The 17,361-nt window shown below is 56.2% G+C and overlaps 1 protein-coding gene across 6 annotated transcripts in view; it reads right to left on the reverse strand.

The window, feature by feature from the left end:
- The window catches only part of ASB2 (ankyrin repeat and SOCS box containing 2), a 42,933-nt gene that overhangs the window by 9,103 nt on the left and 16,469 nt on the right, over window positions 1–17,361 (reverse strand). For 4 of the 6 annotated variants that reach the window (XM_042990448.1, XM_042990449.1, XM_042990452.1 and 1 more), the window contains 5 exons: window positions 13,082–13,171; window positions 9,751–9,917; window positions 8,795–8,950; window positions 6,239–6,484; window positions 3,148–3,319 (listed from right to left, as the gene is read on the reverse strand). In XM_042990448.1, coding sequence (XP_042846382.1) covers window positions 3,148–3,319; window positions 6,239–6,484; window positions 8,795–8,950; window positions 9,751–9,917; window positions 13,082–13,171 — 831 coding nt within the window. Of the gene's footprint in view, window positions 1–3,147; window positions 3,320–6,238; window positions 6,485–8,794; window positions 8,951–9,750; window positions 9,918–11,780; window positions 11,936–13,081; window positions 13,172–14,414; window positions 14,840–17,361 lie in introns of those variants that run through there. The other 2 variants (XM_042990451.1, XM_042990453.1) reach the window with 2 other exon arrangements.

Below are 17,361 nucleotides of genomic sequence, written 5' to 3' on the forward strand. Positions count from 1 at the left end.
TGAGCTTTAATCTCATAAGGTGCCTTTGCTAAACTGGAAATGAACTAGAAGATAAGGCCTCTGGTTAAATGTGCTACAGAGATGACATCATCTGGCAAGCACAGAGACCAGCTACTGGGCCCTGCTTTCCATGCTATAGGTGGGCAAGGCGTTTTGGCAGGTGGCCGAGAGCGGAATGCCCATGGAATGTCACATCAAATCCCCGAGTGGCTCATGGGAGGTCAGCGCGGAGAGGGCTATTAATGCCACATGCCCAAGGAGTGAAGTGCCCGGGACTTGCCTGGCCATGGGCCCTGCGGCAGAAGCTGCTGGGAACACGGCTTTAAACCTTTGTTGGGCAGCCCTCCAAAGGGGCCTGGCCCCTCTCAGTCTTGGGGAGCAGAGGGAAATGGGGCCTGGGAATGGAGGGTGGGTAACCAGGGAAATCGCTCTGAGAGTCCTGAATCTGAAGCAGATTTGGGGGGAACACAAACTGCCCATATAGGTGGTTCCGGAGAGGACCCGCCTTGCTTCCTAGTCATCCTTAGGTGCACCCACTGCTCCTTCAACCTCTCCTCCAACTGGGGCCAGACTGCCAACATCGGGGTCCACTTGAGGCATCTGGGTGTGATCGAAGGATGCCAAGGGACAGTCCCCGCCCTGCCGCTCTCTGGCAAGCCACTTCCCATCTCTCTCTACAAAATCAGGAGTTGTATGAGATCAGCGATTCCCTCAAAGTTGTAGATGGGCTGTATCTGGTCGGCTCAGGGAGCTTTTCAAAGGCAGAGGCTTAGCAGTCCCCCCCCCCCCGCCCCCACCCCCACCCCCGAAGATTCTGGTTTAGTGGTTCTGGGATTTGTCATTTAACAAATAGCCCAGAATGACTGTGCTCTACAGGCCAGTACAGGGATCCCTTGGCCCTGGAGATTCCAGCCCCTCCCTTCTCTTGCATTCTTGGGATCTCTCTCTCCAAGATAAACCATGTTTGTTTCCCGGGGCAGAAGGGAAATAAGGTGTCTTGCCTGTCACCACTGCCTGACCTGGTGGTTTCTCCCGTCTCTTGGCTTCACTAAAAAACGAAGGCTCCTCCGACCTGGGAGAGAGTGAGCACAGACCTACTGGGTCCCTGCTGTGTGCCTGGCACTCTGCTGGGCACTTTATTTCCATTCCATAAGCCACACATATCCATTGCACTAGTCCTAGCAGCAACCCCATGAGGCAGCTGTAACTATCGCCCATTTTACAGAAGAGGAAAACCTTTCTGAGGTTCAGAAACATGCCCCATGGCTTCAGCAGGGATTCAAACCCAGGTCCCTGTGACTTGCAGCCTGCCCTGCAGTCCAGAGAAGGCAGGGTCTCCTCTGTGGGGACAGATTGGGTGGAGAGGGCATCTTTGGGTGGCCTTAGGTACAGACGGCCTGCACAGCAGGGCCTGGGGCTGTGAGGGTCCGTCTCTTCGTCTCCACTTCATTCTCTGGGATGTCACTCTCACCCCCTCCTCCCTCTGCCTCAGCAAACACAGCCAACACCCCCACCAACGCGCACAGTCTGTGTTTTCCCCTCTTCTCTCTGTCTGATGGCAGGCTGTGTTTCCCAGAGTGTGTCGTCTGGGGTACACGGGATGGAATTTTATGTAAAAAGCTTTTTTTTTTAGGGGCGCCTGGGTGGCTCAGTCGGTTAAGCGGCCGACTTCGGCTCAGGTCACGATCTCGCGGTCCGTGAGTTCGAGCCCCGCGTCGGGCTCTGTGCCGACAGCTCAGAGCCTGGAGCCTGTTTCAGATTCTGTGTCTCCCTCTCTCTGGCCCTCCCCCTTTCATGCTCTGTCTCTCTCTGTCTCAAAAATGAATAAATGTTAACAAAAAATTTAAAAAAAAAAGGTTTTTTTTTTTAATCAGTTGTAAGTTGGCAACTTTAGGAATTTAGTAGTGTGATGGATGTTTCCTTCTGAAAACAGATTTTCGGTAAACATGTCTTCAGAAGAAAATACTCAGCAATGAGGGTAGAGACGCCTGAGATCAGGAAGAAAGTCTGTGAACGAGGTTTGGAAAATGCTAGTTGAGTGGCAGCTGCCGAGCCCCGGCGTCCTTCAAATGCAGCTGGGGGTCTTTTGCCTCCTTGGAGAGCCTTCTGTGACCCCACCAGCTGGGGGTGGTGCACGTTTAACAACTGGCTCTCTGGGGAGCAAAGGGAGCCCTGATATGTTGTAGCCAGCAATTTCCGTGGCGTAAACACTCCCACCATGGCCAATTTCAGGCTGCCCGTGTGCACAGTCGGCTCCCGGGAGCGGGTTCGAGTCGGCTCTAGCACACCTCTGCCTCCGGGCCCCCTGAGTCCCTCTCCTCCAGGGCTGCTATGGAGCCCAGCTCTCCACACTCTTCCATTATGTCATGAGTTCGTGTGTGTGTGTGTGTGTGTGTGTGTGTGTCTTCCCTCCCCCGAGATCACTCCCGGAGAACTTAAGCTTCTCTCGTCTTAATCCAAGTGTGCAGCAGATAGTAAGTGCTCAATAAAGCCTAGCTACTATCATTGGCACTGTCTGTGTTATTGTATCATTGGCACTATTCAGATTATTGGATGTATCCCCTACGTGCTTGCTAACGGCCTGAGAGGCTATCTTTTTCATTTTTATTTTTTTAAGTAGGCTCCATGCCCGGCGTGGGGCTTGAACTCATGACCCTAATTTCAAGAGCTGGGTGCTCTACTGACCGAGCCGGCCAGGCACCCCCTCAGAGGTTATGTTTGCACCCCCAACAGAAATATCCCTTGGCCCCGACTCCTATCCTTCCCCCTGAGTGCAATTCCCGTAGAAGCGACTTTTGTAGCGGGTCAGTGCTCGCCGCCTGCAAGATGTGTGACCTCGGGCAAGTCACTTGACCTCTTTGTGCCTTAGCTTCCTCGTGTGATGAAATGGAGGTAAAGGCATCTACCTCCGGAGACGTGTTAAAAGGATTGTTAACAGTAGTCAGAGGGTGAAGCAGGTTAATCAGGCAACGCGCTCGAGCTTGCCGGCTAGTGGGGAGTCTCCTCCTTTCCACCTGGAAGGCGCCTTCCACCCTGACCCCTCCTGAGCCCCCCTGGTCCCGTGGGCGGGACGCTCGCGGCCCCCGCTCCAGCGGCGTGGGGTGAGGCGGGGAAGCCGCGAGCATCGGTGGCAGGGCCCGGGCTGACCTGTAGTTGCCCTTCTTGGAGGCGATGTGCAGCGGGAGCATGCCGTCCTTGTTGGCCTTGTTGGCATCGGCGCCCTGCGACAGCAGAAACTCCACCACGTCCTCGTGCTCGTTCTTGCAAGCCTCGTAGAGGGCGGACGCGCAGTCGCTGGCCTGCGTGTTGATGTCGGCGCCTGGCCAAGGAGAAGGCGGATCAAGGAGTGACCAGGGCGGTCACTGTCAAGCACGGTGCCAACCGCCGTGGCGCGTTGGATCATGTAACAACCACTCTGCGACCCTGAGACTGGAGGGGGGGCGCTCTCGGAAGTGAACAGCTGCCTCGCTGCCGCCGGCATTTCCTGAGCACTTACTACGCGCCAGGCACCCTGCCGTAGGGGAGCTCTCTCTCTTTGCATCCACGGCGTCACTCCACGCAGTCAGTCACAACTCTTACGTGCGTGTTGCAGACGAGGACACTGAGTACAGAGGACCCACGCAACTTGCCCCAGGCCGCCGGGGTCATAAGTGCGGAGCCCAAACCTGAACCCCCGGGGGTCTGACAGCGGAAGCCCCGGCAGCTGGTCTGATGGCAGAGGCCATGCTCTTCCCCCTCGCTCCATGTGAAAGCATCCAGACCCTGTTCTGAGGAAGCCACCCAGCTCTAGGAGTGCAGAGCCCCCTAATAAAGAAAGACCCCAAGAACCGCCTTAATTGGGATTTGTCCTCCTCCGCCCTCCATCGCAAGGAATAAGAGAGGGATTACTTCCTGTCCCCTCTGAAGAGGGCACTACAGCATGCTGAGAGGTAAGGACTCGGGGACAGACCCTATCAGCCTCATTTACAACTTCCCCATCTCCTTCTCAGAGCCCCATGGGTTTCTCTGAGAGAAGAGGTAAGGTCTCTTCACCAGTCCTTCCGTATTCTGGAAGGAAAGAGAGCTGACACAGCAGGAAAGTGTCAGTAAGGGCCAAAGTCAAAAGCATCCGTTAACCACAGCTCTGCTCTGCCTGGGCATTCTGCTTATCTCAGGCTTTCTGGTAATTTTCAATTTTGGTAACTGATTTCTGGCCTAGTGGAAAGAGACGAGAACTAGCTGCCGTTTCTTCTCAGGGCTTGCAAGCCCTGTGGCCTCAGGCAGCCCCTAGGGGCCACACTTTTCCCATCTGTAGACCAGGAAGAATAATGCCTACCAGTCAGTGTTGCTTTAAGAAGATAAAACATGTTACTATCTGCTATGGACTGGATGTTTGTGTCCCCTCAAAATTCCCAGGTGGAAACTTGATCCCCAGCGCGATGGTGTTAGGAGGTGGGGCCTTTGGGAGGTGCCCAGGTGACGAGGGTGGAGTTGTCATGAGTGGGACTAGTCCCCTTACAAAGGAGACCCCAAAGAGCTGCCTTGCGCCTTCCACCACGTGAAGACCCAGGGAGAAGGTGGCCGTCTGTAAACTAGGAACAGGCTCTCACCAGACACCGAATCTGCCGGCACCTTGATCTTGGACTTCCCAGCCTCTGGGACCGTGAGAAATGAGCACCTGAGGCTGTAGACCCCTCGGCGTATGGTTTTCTGTTACAGTGGCCCAAACAAACGAAGACAATCTCCCGGCACAGTGCTGGGCGCAGAGAAGGTACTCAGCAAAGGCCGGTTCTCCAGCACGGAAGGGCTGGGGCACAGAGGCTGGTTCTGCCCCCCCCCACCCTGAGGGAAAGCCAGTGAACGGGTCCAAGCTCTTGAAGTCAGGCTCCCTGGAAGCCTGGACCCCGCCAGCAAAGCCGCCCGCTCTCACAAGAAAAATATTTGGCCTTAAAAATGGACTCAGCCCACAAAGGGAGCGAGACCCTGACTCAGACTGTCGGCAGGAGAGCTGGACAGATGTTCAGAGTCGGCCGGTTCCCCTTGCCGGCTGAGCACCCTGCCCTTTGCCCAGCCTCCTTGCCTGGGCTCCCAGGACCCTGCCCGTGCTCCTTTGTTCTCATGCGGGTCGGTCCAGATTTGTCCCTGGCTGCAAGGAAGGGCCCTGGGTTTGTTTTCTCAACTGCTCAGGCGCGTGCTGAGTAAGTGGATGTTTAGCCAAGCAAAGTCCCACGATGGTAATTCTCGAGGCCTGGGGTAGCATGGCCAAGTGCAAGAAGCGTGCAGTTTGGAGTCAAATGCGTGCGGTTGGAACCCAGGCTCTAATGTGACCAACCATTTCACCTCTCTGGGCCTCAGTCGCCTTATCTACTGAATGGGATGAAGACACTCTCTACCTCGTACGGCTATGGAGAAAACCCCATTAGCCTATCCTGTGCTCGCGCTTAACACGGAAGGTCCTCAACCAATTACTTCAGCTCAGCCCGAGGGTCTGGCTTGCTCCTGGCCTCTCTGTTGGGAGGGAGGGAGGTTCACCTCCCACAGAGAGAGAAAAGAAATCGAAGGGGTTCTCTCGGGGAAGAACGGAATGACAACACCCTTTAGCCGGAACAATGCCTCCCATTGTCCCGGGGTCTTCTGTTCACGATGCGGGCGATATTGGTGTCTTTTCTCCCGATAACGTGACTAAGATTTTCCACAGGCAGAGAGTGCCAAGACCCGGGTTCAAATCCCAACTCCTCCACTACTTCGCGGCGAGACCTTGGACAAATCACTTTCCCATCCTGGTCCTTGGTTTCATCACGTGTACACTGAGGAGGTGACCTAAATGCTGTCTGAGGTTCCTCCTGGCCTTGAGATGTGATGTGGGTGGAAAGAGAAATAGCTGACGTGTCAGGAGACCCGGGGTCTGGCTTGTTCCACCACCAGTTTGCTACGGGACTGCAAATAAGTCACTTCCCCTTCCTGGGCCTCCGATTCCGCATTCGTAAAATGAGGATGTTGGGCTAGATTAGCGACGGCACGTGTTTCACGCCATTCCTCCCGCCCCGGCCTGTGCCTCGTTGCAGGCGTCGCTGGTGGGTCTCAACACGCTTCCCACCGAGCTTCCACACAGCCTCAGATCCCTTCTCAACACAGGCCTCCAAGAGGATGCTATTCCCAGGTCAGAGTATGACCTAAGCTTGCCTCCCCTCAGACGTCTGAGGTCCTCCCCGGCGCTGCCCCTTGGGGGCTACGTGACCCGGGGACCCTTAGCACTCACCGTACTTGGCCAGGAACCTCAGGGCCTCCAGCTGCCCGCTCTGGGCGGCCACGAACAAGGGGGTGATGCCATAGGCGTTCTTGGATTCCACCTTGGCGCCTCTGCTCACCAGGATCTCCATGACCTCCAGGTCGTTGCGAGAAACAGACTCGTGCAAAGCGGTCCAGCCTCGGTTGCAGCGATGATTGGTGTCCGCGTTGTACTGTACCAACATCCTCACCGCCTCCGCGTTCTTGCGCTCACAGGCTGCAGCCCAGGCACAAAGAAGCGGGGTGGTCAGCAGGGCCCTGGCCGGACCCGGCCGGCCGAGACTTCATTCATTCGTTTGTCCATTCACCCGTTCGTCCGCCGGACGTTCCGTCCACAGACATCCACTGGGTCTGTCCCGAGTTCCAGTCCCTGCACTTTACCCAGGACGCACACCTAAAATAACAGTCCTACTCATAGCAGTAATATTTGCTGGTGTACGTAGCACAGATTAGGTGGCAGGCACTCTGTTCAAAGCACTTTCTGGGCCCCTCCAATATAGTTCTCCCAGTCACCTATAAAGGATGTAGTGCCATCATCCCCCTTCCGACAGAGGAGGAAAATGAGGCACAGAGACGTTAAGCGACTTGCCCAAGGTCACACAGATAGTGGCAGAACAGGGATTCAAACTCAGGCAATCAGGCCCAGAGTCTCTGTCCCTTGGAATGTTCCAGGGTGTCCCTGACTCCTCTCCCTCTCCAGCGCTACAGGCTGCAGTCCTCTACATCACCAGAGCCAGGAGAAGTGGAGGGTCCCAGAAGCCCTGCTCAAAGCCCTTCCTCAGGCTACACACTTAAACTGAGGTAAAATCTGTCTTCTGCGTACAAGACAAAGTCTTGTCGAGTCTTCTCGATCTGCTCACACCTCCCTCTTAAGCCTCATTGCTTTCTATTTTTATTTTTTTTAATGTTTATTTATTTTTGATAGACAGAGACAGAGCACAAGTGGGGGAGGGGTAGAGAGAGAAGGAGATGCAGAATCCGAAGCAGGCCCCAGGCTCCCAGCTGTCAGCACAGAGCCTGACACGGGGCTCAGACTCATAGACCGTGAGATCATGACCTGAGCCCAAGTCGGATGTTTAACGGACTGAGCCACCCTGGCGCCCCAAGCCTCATTGCTTTCTAGAACCTAAATGCACTGTTGGCTCTGGTCCAGGGTTATCACCAGGGAGGCTGCTGGGCTCTTGTCTAAATTTACCACTTCTTCGAGTCAGGCAGGGGTGAGGGCAAGAAGAGAAAGGGGGCTTCCTGGGTAGTGTTTCAAACAGCACCCCAGGCAAAGCTCCCCACCTCTCGAAGCCTTGGTTTTCTCGCCTGTCAACCAGAGATAATAAAACCTTCCTGAGAGGACCTTGTGAGAGTACTGGGTGAGGGAGTGCATGGAACACTCTGGCACAGTACTTGGCACGTGGGAGAAGTGCACTCAGCACCAGGGCCCAAGCCTCGGCTGAGAATTGCCCAGTGCTCGGGAAGCTCCCTTTGGGCAGCTCGGCCTCTAGGTGATGGCTCTGGTGCCCGGACAGACGCGACTTCTGAAAACACTTCTATCTCGGGTCTACAGTGGACCCAGTTACCAGCTGCCAGGCACCTGCTTCCCGTGGAATATTCCAGGTACTGGATACCAGTCACACGAGAAAGCAGTTTTTCAAAGCGTAAAGGCCCTCTCATATTTGTATGCGCAAGACCCAAGCCTGATTGCTTAAGCCCGTGGGCATGAACTGGATGCTTTATAATGTCATAGTTCAGCATATGAACTGTGAGGCAGCTAGCTTGCTGAGTTTAAATCCCAGGTCTGCCCCTTGCTAGCATGTGTGAAATCCTGGGTGCCTCATTTCATGTCTCTGTGCCTTAGGTCCTCATCTATAACATGGAGATACCTCCCATGTAATGCCCGTCTCCTATGTAGATGGATATTAGGGTTAAATTGAAGAACAGTGCGTGGCACAGAGTAAACACTCAGTAAATACCAGCTATTACGATGATTCAGATTTTGCTAGAGATGCCAGTGTCCTCGGGTGATGTATTGAATGAGCTAGGCTAAGTTTCTGGTTTGTTTTAAATGTCCCGGAGGTACAGATTTTCTTTCATACCTCTTTGCCTCTGCCTATGCTGTTCCCTCTGCTTGTCCAGCTGGAAACAGCCTCCTGTTCCAGCTCAGCTCCGACGCCCCCTTTTGTGGGTGCTCACCCCCAACGCTAGAGCCCTCCCCGATGCTCCCGGGTGCATCATGCCGAGCTCTTTGTTGCCTGGCTGTTATGTTGTCTGTGTGTCGCTGCCCACTGGGCTGGGAGAGCGCTGGGGCACCGATCATAGCTTTTTGTTTCTGGGCCCTCAGCGCTCCTCGGCGTGCCGGGCCCACAGGAGGACTTGGGTAGTGTGGCCCGTAGACATCCGCCCTTCACAGGAGACCCCTGGCTGGGGAGAAGGGGGGCTAGGGAGGGAGTTATGCACTTTGGGAGCAATGTTCCCAATTGCCCACCTACCCTCTGGACCCTTCCCCAGGGAAGCCCACTGGGGGGGGGGGGCTCACCTTTGTAGAGCGGGGTCTCTCGGGACTTGTTGGAGATGTCAGGCTCGGCGCCAGCCTGGAGGAGGGATTGGAGGCAGTCCAGGTGTCCCCTGCACGTCGCCAGGTAAAGGGCCGTTTCCTCCTGCAGGGTGCGCTGGTCGATGACTGCAGGGTATGCTGGGGAGAACAGACAGGGAGTTTGTGAAGGGGGAAGACGCTCCCACCTTCCCAACACAAAGGTGGCCCCAATTTCTGCCCAATTCCAACAACAGACATGTGTGGCATCCACCTAAATATACCATCCATCCTTTGGCCCTGGACTCCGTTGCTCTCACGGGGCTGTTTCAGCTTCCCACTTGCATTATCTCAGCTTAGATGCCACCTCCTCTGGGAAGCTTTCCCTGGTTGAACCCCTCTCCCTCTCTGAATGACCCTGTCCTTTCCCACCAGCCACGGCCAGAAGCTCCGTCTCCTACAACTGGTTCTGCCCTAGAGTATGGCGGGCTGTCTGGGGCTCATGCTCCTTCAGGGCAGAGGTAAGTCCTGTCTGCAAGTGTTACCTTATCCACATCTGGCTTGGGGGCAAGGCGAGGCTCCGAGAGGAGGCATGATTTGCCCAGGTTCCCACAGCTGTGGGGGACAGCCTTGGCGGGGCATAGGCACAGCTGCAGTATTTTCCACACCACATCAGCCCCTGGAACATTCTGGAACAAGCTGGCAGTGGCTCTCCCAAAAGTCAGCCCTCCCCCACTCCTTTTCTAGGAATTAGGCTCTGCTGTCCTGAAAGGCCCAGAGCGGTGGCAGCAGGGCGGGTGGGGACAAGCCACTTTTCTCTCCCAGCGTGGTGACTTTAACTCTGCCACGGGGGTAAGAATCTTGCCTCTCACCCTCCCCCTGCCCAAGACGCTCCGGAAAAGAAGGAGCCCCACCCCCAGTCCTGTTCCCAGCCCTGGCTGCACCCGGAGCTGTGGCCTCACCTTGCTGCAGGGCCTTGAGGCAGCTCAGCTGGCCGTAGTAGGCCGCCTCATGCAGCGGCAGCCAGCCCTCCTTGTTGGGCTCTGCGAGGTTCTTGCCCGCCTTGATCATAGCCTTCAAGGCCTCTTCATCACCTTCCTTGATGGCCTTCAGCACCGGGTCCACAGGCCTGTGACAGCAAGGGGCGGGGCACTCCTCAGGACCCAGGCGGCAGAGGAGGGGCGGGCCGCTTTTCTCCCCACAGGGAGAGGGAACTCGGGGCTGCTGGTGGCCGGGGGCAGTGCTGGCTGTGGGACCACTCGGTCCTGCTTGGCCCCTGCTGGTCTGGAACAGGTGCTCAGCCCCCTGCCGGCAGTGTCCTCCTCAATAAGGAGAATAATCCTTCCTAAACCACATGGGCGTGCCCTGGAACTCGGCCCCGACCTTGGCCCTGACCTTGGCTCCTCTGGCTTATCCATCCACCAGCTATCCATCACAGCTTCCTCAGGCCTGTCAAGCGCGGCCCACAGGCCCAGGTCAGCCTCTCCCTGCCTCCGGTCATAAGCCCTCATGTAACCATTGGCCTTTGCGTGTCTCTGAACAGTTATTTGATGCTATCTGTGTCCCCCGCTGGACTATGAGTCCCAGGAAGACAGGATCAGCGCCTTTATTTCTTCCATCTCTCATGATTTCATTCTCAGGGCCTAGTTCAGTGTCTGGTCCATAATAGGTACTCAATAAATATTCAAAGAAAGGAAAGAAAGAAAGAAAGAAAGAAAGAAAGAAAGAAAGAGGCAGAGAGGAAAGGAAGGAGAGAAAGGAAGAAGGAAGAGGAAGGAAGGACGGAAGGAGGGAAGGAAGGAAGGAAGGAAGGAAGGAAGGAAGGAAACTTCCAGAACCTAACGATTATTTCACTCCTTCATCTCTTCTATTTCCTTCCATTTCCAAAAAGATGACCTCTCCCCTACTAGCATTTTGCTTGCTTCTTTGGGAATTTTATTTGTATCTTGTTCAAAACATTCTTTGCAACGGCCTCCTTTGTGCATTTGGAGGACAAACTGGCCTATACAAGTCAATGTGGGGGCTCCGGTCGAGCCTTGCCAGTGTTTGGTCCCCCTGCGAGCAGCCCAGGACCCGGGGTCCTTCCACGCCTTTATCTCCAAGTGGGCGCCATGTAGGGAAAGTCTATGACACATGGCAGGCTCGTTCACTTCCACGGATGGAAACCGAGGGTATCTTTTAGACGGGGCTCCTTGGTGGCCAAAAGAAAATGAGGGAAGGAAGCCCTCTGTCCCTGCGCCTTGCAGGGCTGCATTTAATGTTACACCGAGACCACGTCTACCAAGAGGATTCGGGCAGACAGTGCCGGCCCCCAGACGGATGGATAACTGACCCCGTGGGAGCTGCTTCAGTGCAGTGTGCTAGCATTTACCGGGAACCTTTGGGGCCAGTTTGCACATCAAGCAGCTCTGAGACCAGAGTCCCTCAGAGGGGGGCTCTTTCCAGTGAGCATGTCTCTGGGGTCTTCCCTTCCTTGTTCCTCACGCTTTACCCTCACCCCTAGAAGCTTTAGCTGCTGAAAGACTTCCATCCTTGAAGGACTAATACGTATGAAGCCTGCACAGTCTTAAACTTCTGAATGTCTGAGAGATTTCAGGGCTACTATGAATGACAACTTCTTTGCTACTTCACTCATGCATGCATTCATTCATTCATTCATTCACTGAGCTCCCTTCCCTCCATCCTTGCGTCAGTGAGGACCAGGACAGCTGTGAGTCCCAGATCCACTCCTGGGGAATGTTCTGCATAAGTGCTCCCATTTCCTAGATGGAGAAGGTGAGACCGGAGGCAGGCCTTGTTCCCAGGGCGCTCACCCATGTCAGGGGGCAGGATGGGCCCCGAGGGTCCACGGGGCCGGCCCCTTGACCCTCCCAGCTGCTTCCTCCGTCGTGAGCCGCACTTCCTCCTGACTTTCAGCCCCTCCGGTTATTAATAGCTTCAGAGCACAGATGCCGGTTAAGTTACAGACCCACGAGCAAACTGGGTAACTGACCAGATAAGCCCCGACGTCCCCATCAACGCCATCACTACCACCTCGGTGAGCTCTTCTTACGAGCGGCCAGAGCAGCCCCTGCTGGCGTCAGGAAGAGCCCGGCTGGGTATGTATCCCGGCTCCCCTGGCAGGTCTCCCGTGGGACCCCAGCTGAAGTGGAAGAGAGGAGGGCTGGCTGTTCTCGTGGACGGGGCGGGGGGTGGGGTGGGGGATGCGCAGTCTCATGAGAACACTCCCAGGACCTGCCGCCCAGCCTGGCTCTCGTCCAGCTGTGGTGCAAGGACCCTGAAGCTCTCGGGCGCACATGCTGACTGCTGCTCTAGGAGCTCAGCCAAAGCCCCGCCCTGAGGTAGGGGGAGGCTGCTGGGGGGTGTCAGACCATCAGAGAAGACCGAGGAGCTAGACATGACCCTGGAGGCCGCTCTGTCCTCTCCAACCTTCTCTCACAGAGAAGGGAGATTCAGAGAGGGACAGCGACTCACAGGCAGCCACACAGGAAGGGGCAGCAGTGCCGAGACCAGAGTCCGGGGCCCCCTTTTCCAGACCGTCAGAATTCCACCCACAGCACCAAGGAAGTCGGGGCGGCAGGGTTTGAAAAGAGCTGGGAAGAGACTCAAAACACTGGCCCATTGCCTCCTCCCCTCTCTGCAACATAACTGGAGCAAGGAGATAGGGGTTCCCGCGACGGGGGGCCCCTCTTTTGCTTTTAGCTGCTTCTGGGGTCGATACAGGGGGGCGGAGAAGGGGCAGCACGGATCTGTTTTCCAAGGACGCACCTAGCCCAGCACCCTGGTGCCAGGCACACAGAACCCCTCCTGCAGCCCAGATTGTTTCTGGATTTTACCGCCTGGCACTGAACAAATACAGGCAACGAGGCAAAACAAAGACCACGGGCGTGAGCGTTGTAGATATGCTCAGATACACCCACGGTGACGCAGGGGGGAAACTGAGATAAACAGAAGGTGCGGCTGACTCATCAGCTTCGGCTCGGAGTTCCTCTGGGCTTTTGGGGGGGGGGTCCTAGGGCCGTCTCCCACGGGGCTGCTCCGGCCCCCGGGGCCTACGTGGGGGGCATTGCGGGCTCAGTCACGGGCACAGCCCCGCTGACAGTCTTGAACTGAGTCTGTGACTGCTAAGCTCAGCTCAGCTGGGTCTCAGGGGGGACACACGTGGGAGTGGTGTGCCCGGGAGGTCCCTCCAGGATGCCCCCCTTCCTGGGGTCTGCTTCCCACTCCCCACCCCCCACTAACCCTAGGTGGAAGAGTGAACTTGCACGGTCTCGGGGGCTGGGGGTCACTTACGCCAGCTGGGAGTTCCTGTATTTCTGCATGACCCCTTGGAACAGGCCCATGGGGCCCGAGGCAGGCGGGTTCTCAGGAGGCACAGTCGACCTGGAGGGTGCAGGGCAGGAGTGAAAGAGGGAAAAATACTCTGCATAAGAGAAGCGGGTCATGGCCGGAGGCAGGATCCAGGATGGAGGGATCGCAAGGGGAAAGACTGACAGACAGACACAGGGCTCTGAACCAAAGCAGATGGCCGGGTCCTCTCTGTGTGCTGGACACAGCTGCTGTGTCTCCGGATTATTTTTGGCCCTTGGAGGAAGCCCTGGGAGATTTAAATGACCATATAAGACAACAATGAGGTTAACCTCATCCCCGCCCCCACGGCCCCCTCCCCAGCCAACCCCGCAGGAGGCAGATACGAAGCAAGGTGACATTCTTCACCAGAGAGGATGTGAGAAGAGTCAGTGGCAGGTCCCTGGATGGAAGGGGCTCAGTCTCGGGCTGGCCAGGCTGGGTCCCAACAGGGATGGGCAAGAGGTTCTTGGAGGTTGTCGGGGGGACAAGGGAGCGTGGCTGGGAAGCCAAACCAGGTCTGGACTCCCGCATCCGCCCCGCCGGGTCCTCGTTAGAGGGTCCTGCTGTCCCAGGAACACGCAGGACAGAAGTTACAGCAAAAGGCCATCGGGGGGGCCAGGGCTTGGAGTCAGACGGACACAGGTTCAAATCTAGGCTCTGGCACTCTCCGGCCCTGTGACCTCAGACAGGTTGAGCTTTTCTGGGTTTTAGTTTTCTGCATAACCCAGTGTCGGAAGCCGTGAGGCTGCAGCGAGTGAGCTCAGCTGGGGTCCAGGCACAGGGGTGCTCGGCACGCGTCCGCCACTAGCTTGATCATGATTTCACTTCTCCGAGCCTCAGTTTCCCCACCCCCTTGGGCTTTGGTGAGGATGGGAGGGGTGAAAGGGGGTGTGGTGGCCACGCCACAGATCCAATTGATTGGGGTGCCAGGTGCCATGGACACTCCAGGAGGCCTGGCCTGGTTCCCCCGCACCCCTCGGGGGTGCCCCGTGGGACTGAGGACATTGCTACGTGTGACCAGCACCCTGTGGTGTTTGCAGGTGCTGGAACTGTGACCCTGAGGAGGCCCACGCTCCTCCAAGATAGGCCAGAACCTGCAGATTTCGTGGGTGCCCTCAGCAAGGCCAGGTCATGGTGGAGGGGGGCGGAGGGAAGGCAAGGAAGCCGGCCCGCTTTGCTTTGGCCATCTCTGCACGGGGGGACCGCCAGGCCGGCCACCTTCATTCTCCTCACTGTCACTGCCTTCCTCCGTGCTCTTCTGAGTGTTACTACTCACCTTTCCTGACCACCACCTGTGTGCGCCCATCCATCAGTCCTCTAGAGCGGGTACCAACGTCCTCACCCTTGACAGACGGGTAAACTGAGGCTCCGGGAGGTGGGTCACTGCCCCGGGCTCGCACGCAGCTGAGCAGAGCAGAGGCCGACTCAGGTCTGTCTGCAGAGGTCCTGATGCCCCTGCCTCTTGCCTCTTCATCCTGTCTCTGGCTCTAAGGGCTCTACTCTGACCGGCCCTGCGACTTTGAGCAAGCCCCCGCCCCCCTTTGTGCCTCAGTTTCCTCATTTGTAAGATGTGGAGGCACGACCGGACGGGGGGGTTTCCCCACTGCTTCTGTAGCTGCGGAGCCTTTGCTGAAATGAACTCACGTGGAAACTTTGCGTGTCAAACAGATCTAAGAGACCACATCCTGGGAAGGGGGCGGTTGTGCAAAGCCTGGCCCTGCCGAGGCCCCTCTCCACCCCCCGGAAAGCGGAGCATGCTGGGCAGGGTGGAAGGCGGCCTGGGGCCCAGCTCGCAGCACCACCACCACCACCACCCCCCCCCCCCCCACTGTGTGGTCCTGACAAAGCTCTGGGTCTCTGTCTGCGCAGGATCCTGGAGTCCCAGCCACCTTCATCACTGGCCCGTGTGTTACTGCTGCCAGGATGTTTTTAGCAAGACGATAAGCGCCAATAAAAACCCATCACACCACCCTAAGACCAGGACTATCTCTGATGGCAAAATAACGACAGCCAGACAGGGACGGCGAGGCGGCTGGGGGTGACAGCTGTGGTGACGGGGATGTCCCTCACGACCGTGCAGGGCCTCGCCTCACTTCTGTCCTCCCCACCGGCTGGATGTTGATCCCGCTTCGCAGAGGAGGAAGCAGGCAGACCGAGTCCCGCGCAACAAGAGTTTCCCACTCCCTGCTCCGTCCCAAGCCTTGTGCCAGGGCCCGGGATGCAGACCATAGAGTCTCCGGGGAGGGGGGAAAGAGAGCAGGGACTCCTCCGGGAACCCTGTGGTCAGTCGTGAACTCGGCTTTAGGGGGATGGGCAGGGCAAGCGCTCAGAGCAACCGAGTGCTGAGCTGAGCCTCACGCTACATGGGGAGCCGGTCCGGTCAAGGCTGCGGGCCCCACTTCCCCTCAGCCCCGAGGCAGGGGGGGAATTCCCAGCAGAGAAAACCACCGGGGTTAGTCATCAGAGGTAAGAGAAACCTGGCAGGATGTGGGCACAGGTCATGCCCTGGAAGAGGCCCAGGTAGGGCCCCCGTCCTTCACGTAGGCGGCAGCTCGGGGGGTCAGGAGTACAGCACTGTCACCAAACGTCCTGGCCCCTACTCCAGACACGGGTCAGGCTCAGGGAGAGTGGGGACCTGGGCTGCAATGACAAGGCTCCCCAACTTCTCCGAGAGCTGACAACCCCAGGGAGGCCATTAAATTCGGCTGGACCCGGCTGAACACCGGTGGCTCAAACCAGAGGTTCAAAGAGGTTTGCTTCCTCCAGCCTACTTCGCGAACTCCTATTCATCCTGCAAAACTCACCTGCTTGGCTAAGGGAATCGACCCTCTCTGTGTCCTTCTGAAACTGAGGCAAGCCTCTTTGCTGCGCCCTTCCTGTTGGGCCATTGTGTACATCTGGGACCCTTGTTAGACTGCAAACTTGGGGAGGAGAGGGACGAGGCCTGATTCACATCCAGGTGCCAGGAAGGCACCTGGAACCTCCTAAGAGCACGGTCGGTGTGGGTGGTTTGATTTGAATTCTCTGCAGACAATTTCTACTTTATGCTTTCCTCTGTTGTCGTCTTAGAAATGTAACCTTAAAAACGCACAGAAGTTTAAAGACTGGGAAGACCCAGATTCCTGGGCCCACTGTGGGCTGGTCCATCATCGTAACCTTGGGCTCTCTGGTTCATGGCTGCATGAACCCTACTTCTCCATGGGACGGGAAGTTGGGTCTGCCTTTCAGGGAGCCCTCAGGGGGCCAAAGTTCAGCAGATGATCCCTATGCATGTTTCTGACTTCATCCCTTACATCGTGGTGGGAGAGAAGCAAATTGGAAAAAAATGGCTTTAGAAGGGGACGTTATCTTTTCTCTGGGATGTGGATCTGGCTTTCATTTCTAGGACCCCGAAGTCTCAGTTGACCTTTGCATCCACAGTCGCCATTTTGGTCACAAGGTGAAAACAATAAATTATATTTATAGAGCATTTTATTGGTTTTGAAATGCAGTTATTTGCCTCAAAACATTTCTTGGGCACCTACAACAATCTAGGCCCTTTGCCGGGCATTGAGGATACCAAAGTAGGCAATATCTGCTCCCTGTCCCCAAAGAGGTTCTATAGTATAGTTGGGGACACTCTCAGGAGTCCAGATAATGCCTTCCTATAGTGACGCAAAAGCTTGTCCATGAAACAGAGGCGGTCATGACGTGGGCGCTCTGGGTGCTCAGAGAGGAGGTGGGGGAAGGTCAACTCAAGCCGGGAGATGTGAAGAAGGTGCCATTTTATTTGCTTTTCATAAGAACACTGCATGTCGGCTAGGCAAGTTTTTGTTATTACCATTTTAAGGATAGGATTGTTGGGACTCAGAAAGGTTAAGTAACTTGCCTAAGGTCACACAGCCAGTATGTAACAGAAGAAGGATTTGAACCTCCAAACCCACTTCTCTTTCCACTCTACTCTGCTACCTTTCTATACATTCCTTTATTCACCCAATAGTCACTCACAGCCATTTGGTGGCTGCTATGGGTCAAGAGCTGTGTGCTAGACAAGAGGTTTTGCAGGAAGGAAGATGAGTGAGGCCCCTGCCCTCGTGGCTGAAACAAGTACATAGAAACTGTAAGTCATAGTCGGGGCGATGAAGGAAACAGCCAAGGGAGCGAGTAAGGGGGAGACCTGTTTGACCTGGAAGGGTGATCAGGCAGGATTTGCTGAGGAGGTGACCTTCCATTGAGAAGGAGCC

Source organism: Panthera tigris, chromosome B3 (assembly GCF_018350195.1).
Source record: "Panthera tigris isolate Pti1 chromosome B3, P.tigris_Pti1_mat1.1, whole genome shotgun sequence".
Taxonomy (NCBI): Eukaryota; Metazoa; Chordata; class Mammalia; order Carnivora; family Felidae; genus Panthera; species Panthera tigris.